General features: G+C 38.3%; 1 protein-coding gene across 1 annotated transcript in view; it reads left to right on the top strand.

Annotated features, from left to right (window-relative positions):
- The window catches only part of scn8aa (sodium channel, voltage gated, type VIII, alpha subunit a), a 45,441-nt gene that overhangs the window by 9,195 nt on the left and 29,583 nt on the right, over positions 1–6,663 (top strand). Inside the window, exons 3-8 of the mRNA XM_032522192.1 lie at positions 57–175; positions 1,167–1,256; positions 1,632–1,760; positions 2,334–2,425; positions 5,537–5,734; positions 5,996–6,059. Coding sequence (XP_032378083.1) covers positions 57–175; positions 1,167–1,256; positions 1,632–1,760; positions 2,334–2,425; positions 5,537–5,734; positions 5,996–6,059 — 692 coding nt within the window. The remainder of the gene's footprint in view (positions 1–56; positions 176–1,166; positions 1,257–1,631; positions 1,761–2,333; positions 2,426–5,536; positions 5,735–5,995; positions 6,060–6,663) is intronic.

Genomic DNA, 6,663 nt, shown 5'->3' with positions numbered 1-6,663 from the left:
TCTTTCTTTCTTTCTTTCTCTTTTTTCTTTCTATCTCTTTTTTCTTCTCTCCACAGACATTTATAGTGCTAAATAGAGGGAAGACAATCTTCCGTTTTAGTGCCACACCTGCCTTGTACTTCATAAGTCCTCTTAATCCGGTTAGGCGAGTAGCTATTAAAATTTTGATACATGCATATCCTTTGACATTGTGTCTTAACAGCAGAGACAAAAGGGTTTCCTGTTCATGTATATTATTCATGATGATGTGTTCTGCCTTTCTGCTTGTACTGCTATTGATGATGTTTCCTGTGGCTGTACATACAGGAGAGGATACAGAAAACTGGTATGGAGATGGAAACTAATAGTCTTTTTTTTCAAACTTGTATTATTGTGTTATTCTGATCCAACCGACGCTGTCAAAGGGGTTTCACATATGCAGTAGGCAATTTGTTTATTTATGACAGGGGAAACAGACTTGGTTTGTTTCATTCACCTGCAACTAGCAAACCGCCTCATGAACAACTCTATTGGTTGTTTACTGTTTACAGTAACTCTGTGGTGCTCAGTACGGACAGTGCCATGAAAGTATTAATATACATCCAAAGCTTTTTCATGCGTCATGCCTTCAGCGCGGTGCAGACGGTGATATGACACAAACGTGGCCCGTGCACCAAGGGTGTGAGCGCCAAGCGGCGCACATCCTAGATTTTTGTAACAACACAGTAATTGGCGACATGAGAGAAGAAGTCTGTTTTTGAGTCACGGTGACCACGCGTACGAACGCAAAAAGCATGAATCCCGTTTTAGTCTACTGATATTTTGGAGCCATGGTTGGGGCTACAGATTCTAACTTGCACAAACCTCAGTGATTATCTGAGTATTTCCTGGTTTCCTTTGAGTGTAAACCTGTCTGCACTTAAACCCTTGCAGCTTAAAAACATACTGTTGTTTTGTTCATGCAGTTGTATTTCCACTAAATATATAACATTTCAATATTTCATGGGTAAAATAATGGCCAAGTACACAAAACCACCTCCTGTTAAATGCCATGAGTAGGTTTCATGAGAAATTACATTAGATGCACACTGTAGATGTTTTCTATTGCTGTGCTTTACATTTCCAATTTGGTATATGATGTTTGTGATTGCCTTTATGATCCATATTTTCCTTAACATGCTCCTCACTCTTTTCAGCATGATCATTATGTTTACTATTTTGACCAACTGTATATTCATGACCTTTAGTGATCCTCCCGAGTGGTCAAAACAAGTCGAGTAAGTACACATTTAATATATTCACTCAATAGTCTTAATGCATGCGAACCGCTAGTCCTAATTTTACTATTTACTAATACATTGGAGCACAGAGCATATCTGATTTTCCGAAATATAAATAAATACCCAACAATCTTTGAAAAGCCCAGAATGTATGTCTAGGGAATAACATGCCAATTATTAGTTTCCATCATAAAATATTTGCTTGGTTAAAAGCAATAATTATAACAACCTAACTGACTGTTTCACTCTTACTTATCCGGTGTTCTTTCAATTCCCATTACTATGCTGAACCTAGTCATAACAAAAAGTAAGATGTGAGTGCTCTTTAATTAAGCTTGGTAAACTGATTCTCTCAACGCTTTTTACTTGCAGGTACACATTCACTGGAATTTATACATTTGAGTCTCTTGTAAAAATCACGGCACGAGGATTCTGTATAGACGGGTTTACATTCCTTAGAGATCCATGGAACTGGCTGGATTTCATGGTCATTTCAATGGCGTAAGTATTTTTTCTTGTGATTCAGACGGCTGATTATAAAATGAAATCAGGTGCACAAATATTGCCATTGTTTTGCTAAAGAGGGGATGGGTTTAGAAAGTCAGCTTTCAGTGCTAAATATGTTCATCTTTCTTACTTTTTCCTTTATTTATTTCTGTCTGATAACTCATCTTCTGTGTTTCCTCCATTGAACTGAGACATCTCTGATCTTTCTCTCTGGAAATTGAAGGTTTCCATCTGACACTCTGTGGCATCCCTGACAACACCCACACCTTGGTTCATCCAATTTAGAATCAAATCTCTTAGCATCTTACTCTCTCTCGTTCACCTTTTCTCTCTCAGTCTGCAACATTCAATTTAAGGCTCAGTGTCCCCTATCATCTATATTTCACCCAGGATTTATACTACCTGCCTCTACATGACCAAATGCATACCCATTCATTATCAGAACTGTGCAAAATACATCTTCATTGTTTGTAGAGCTGTCATATAGCCCGTCTGTGTGTGAATTTACCTTTTCACCTCATCTTCATGTAAATAACAATCTTTTGTAACTGTGGTTTGATCCTGCAGGTATATAACAGAGTTTGTAAACCTAGGCAATGTCTCAGCTCTGCGCACGTTCAGGGTGTTGAGGGCATTGAAAACTATTTCTGTAATTCCAGGTAAGACAGGATGGGGCGGGGGATGGTTGGGCGGGGTCGGTGTTAGGTGTGTTGTCTTTCTTTCCTTTTTACCTTCCACCCTTCTCCTCAGTGGACAGGCTCTGTGAGTGGCGTCGTTTCCTCCTGGTTCGGTGGTGTTGTGCTCTTGGCGTGTGTGGTTATTGTCATCGTGTTTGTTCTGTGTGTGATCCTTCCCCTATTTCAGATATATAACAGAGTTTGTGGACCTGGGCAATGTATCTGCGCTGAGAACATTCAGAGTTCTCCGAGCATTGAAAACTATCTCTGTCATTCCAGGTGAGACTCCGTTTAAACACTAAGGCTGATCCTCTCACCCTTTCTTTTCTACTCACTATTATTATGATTACAATTATGATTTAAACAAGAACAAAAGAATTGGAGACAACCATTTTTTGATTTATTTTTCCTCCAAAATTATCAAAAATGGTACTAATACATTTTTGATAGGCTTTGCAGTCTCCTCTAGGGCCCTCCAAAGTGTCTGCACTCTCTTCTGCCCCAGTAGCACTCTCATTATGAGGCTTGTTTCCAAGGAAGCTGTGTTTCTCTTCAGAAATAGCTTTAACCCACTCCTTTGTCTCCAGCTTTAGGAATAAGCAAGTACCCAGTACTGTAGCACAGATAATTGTTGATATATTATTCTCATTTTAAGAAAAATAAAAAATAAAATCAGGTTATTATACATGGAATTTTTATCAGCTAAGAATAGATTATCACTTCTCAAATTTGCCAGAAATCCTTCTAGTTCTTTGATTACAAAAATGAAAGTGAAATCAAAAGATCAATCATTTTGGTGCACATTTATAACTAGTTATGAAATTGGAAATAAAAGGATTCCATGTTTTGGGGATCAAAAGCAAACATTTTACACTGTATGTTGATGTTTATATGAGAAATGGCATAGCTCTTAGGGAGATCCCACAGAATACACCGATTATTTATGTATGAAGACTGCCAAGCCTAGTTTGTGAACATATCTCTTATGCTGCATGATGCTTTTCAGTCACTTGCTTTTACAATATTAGCCTACCAAGAGCTTGGCTGACAAATGGCATTGAAAGTTTGATTTGCCTTCTTTTGTTTTTTAGTTTGATTATTGATTTTCTCTTCTCTGTCTTCTTTACGACCTACTTGAACGATATACCACACAGAGAAAGAAACGGTGTGCTCATATTGTAGAGGTTGGGAACACAGATGCGATGGTTGAATGACCTCTTGACCTTTTTGAGTGATATTCACCACACATCCATCTATCTATTGGTAGAGGATGTAGAACAGATGTCGTGCTTACTCAAAAGAACCACTTTGGATGGCTTTTTTAAAAAGCATTTTCATTTGGAAATATGAAAAAAGTAAATCTTTTAAGTGCAAACAAAAAGGGATATTTGATGTATTCAAAGGAATAGTTACACATTTTGGGAAATACTGTATGTTTACTTGTTTTCCTGCAGAGAGTAAGATAATAGATTACTACCACTCTCATGTCTGGATGGTTATTTGAAGCTACAGCCAGCAGCTGGTTAGCTTAGCTAGGTTAGCACAAAAACTAATAACCGGAGCAAACAGCTAGCCTGGCTCTGTCCAAAAGGGAACAAAATCCACCAACCAGTTCTTATCTATATAGCCAATATAGTGCGTTTTAATAAGTGAGCTTTAGAAGTGCAGTAGGCTCTCTCCCTGTTTTCAGTCTTCATGCTAAGCTAAGCTAACCGACTGCTAGCTGTACTGTAGCTCTATATTTAACAGACAGAATTGAGAGTGGTATTCATATTTTTGTTGTAATTATGTATCAAAATGCCAAACTATTCTATTAACATTAATTAATGAAGGCTGTAGCACTGAAATGGAGAAAATGTAGTTGTTATAGTGTAGTTTTTGTCCAACAGAGAATATTTTATGCGCAGTGGAGGGCATGATTTTTAAAGATTGTAACAGGGTAGGAGGTTATTTTAATAAAATACCCTACTAAAATAGAATTTTTTTAATATACTTTGTTAATTTATTTTGCTTGATGAGATCTTGTCATCTAGATAAGAAAAGCTGTTTGAATTTGAATGTTTTTCTTAAATGCCAAGCGAGTTTTACTAAGATTGTCCAAATGTGTGCCTAATTTAGACCATATTTTACAAGAAGATACAGTTTGTCTGCTAGTAAAGCACACTGTACCTGTAGAGATCAAACAGAAAAAAGGTTGCAGGTCATCCTGCTTCCATGTTTAAGTTCCTTGTGGACCCATGTGAACACTGCCAGAGGATGCCTGTCTGGAAGGTAAAACAAATTTGTCTTAAGCAAAGGTGTGGATGAGACAGACTGCAGAGTCACGGTATGGGGAGTGCTTTCCTAATGACACCTTAAACAAGACAGTTCAAGAAAGTGTCCACACTGGCACTGGCATTGAATTGCTCCTGTTCAGCCTTGGAGTTTAAATGACCTGCATGTGGTTTTCCGCCCCCCTGCCTGTGCCTCTGTCCTTCTCATGGCCCCTCTTTGTGCTGCTGTGCTCTCTCCCTTATGGATTTCCTCTCACTTTTCTACAGTCTTCCCCCTTTTTCTCACTTTGTCTATCATTGGCCATGAAATTTATTAAACATTTATTGAAAAGCCAATCTTTTAAAATTCTGTTACAATAATTTCTGTCTGGATAATCTGAGAAAGTGGGAAGGCTACTTAATATTTCCTGTTTGTTTTGTTTCTAGAGATGTTATGTATGTAATCTGTTTAGTCCAAAATGTATTACTACCTATATATCTAATTTTTTGTAAAGCTTCCATTCATATAAATTCCCCAAGTCAATACAGTATCACATATTAACATGTAGGTACATTATTACATTATAATTCAAAAATGTAATGAAAATACATTTCCTTAAATAGTTTAATCTCTTGTAATGTGAAAGCAGTACAGTTTTTTTACCTTTTGAGCCAAATCCAGTCAAAACTGGATATTTCCATCCCTAAAAGGGATTAACATTTTAGCAGTAAAAGATAATTTGTAGTAGAAGTAGATGCTCCAAATATTCATACCTGGGGCATTAGCATCTCCTGCATCATTTGTGTTGTTTGTGTACGTGTGTGCATAACTGCCCTCCAGGACTGAAAACCATTGTGGGCGCCCTGATCCAGTCTGTGAAGAAGCTTTCGGATGTGATGATCCTGACCGTCTTCTGCCTGAGTGTCTTTGCCCTCATTGGTCTCCAGCTTTTCATGGGCAACCTGCGCCACAAGTGTGTGATCTGGCCAATCAACACCACCAAGGCCATCGACTGGAATGAGTACATCATGAATGAAAGTAAGTAGAGGCCAGGCTTTGCCAACGGTGAGCTGGCAGTGATCTAGGAGTCTATGAGTCAGCCCACATGGTAGAACGACAAAACAGTGTAATTTTGGCATTGGATAGACAAAAGGATTTGGTTTGAAATGAACTGCGTGGAATTGAAAATTTATGAGCAAACTGAAGTCAGAAATTGGTCTGGATTTACAGACCGTTGTGGAATGAACAACTGTAGCTGTGACAGGATGTGAGCAAAATTACTCATTATGTTTTTTTCAGCCAATTTCTACTTCCTGCCTGGCCAGTTGGATGCGCTTCTCTGTGGGAACAGCTCTGACTCTGGGTGAGTTGCTTTCTCTGCCCTCCTCCAAATGCTGCTGATCATTTTAAAGACCTGCTGTAGCTCTTCCACAAAGGGGCTCGAAAGTTTGGGCACCCCAAGTATTAATGTACATAAAGAAGCCAAGAAAAGATGGACAAATCTCCAAAAGGCATCAAATGACAGATTCGACATTCGTATAATATTTCACAAAAAGTAAGATTTTATTTCCATCATTTACACTTTCAAAATAACAGAAAACAAAAAAATGGTGTCTGCAAAAGTTTGGGCACCCTGCAGAGTTAATACCTTGTATTGCCCCCTTTGGCAAGTATCACAGCTTGTAAACGCTTCTTGTAGCCAGCCAAGAGTCTTTTGATTCTTGTTTGAGGTATCTTCGCCCATTCTTCCTTACAAAAGTCTTCCAGTTCTTTGAGATTTCGGGGCTGTCTGTCACGCACTTCTCTTTTAAGGTCTATCCATAGATGTTCAATTATGTTGAGGTCAGGAGATTGTAAAGGCCATGGCAAAACCTTCAGTTTAGGGCTCTTGATGTAATCCACCGTGGATTTTTTGGTGTGTTTAGGATCATTATCCATTTGTAGAAGCCATCCTCTCTTTAACTTCA

Source organism: Etheostoma spectabile, chromosome 7, assembly GCF_008692095.1.
Source record: "Etheostoma spectabile isolate EspeVRDwgs_2016 chromosome 7, UIUC_Espe_1.0, whole genome shotgun sequence".
Classification (NCBI taxonomy): domain Eukaryota; kingdom Metazoa; phylum Chordata; class Actinopteri; order Perciformes; family Percidae; genus Etheostoma; species Etheostoma spectabile.
This window is presented reverse-complemented; position numbering and strand designations above follow the sequence as displayed.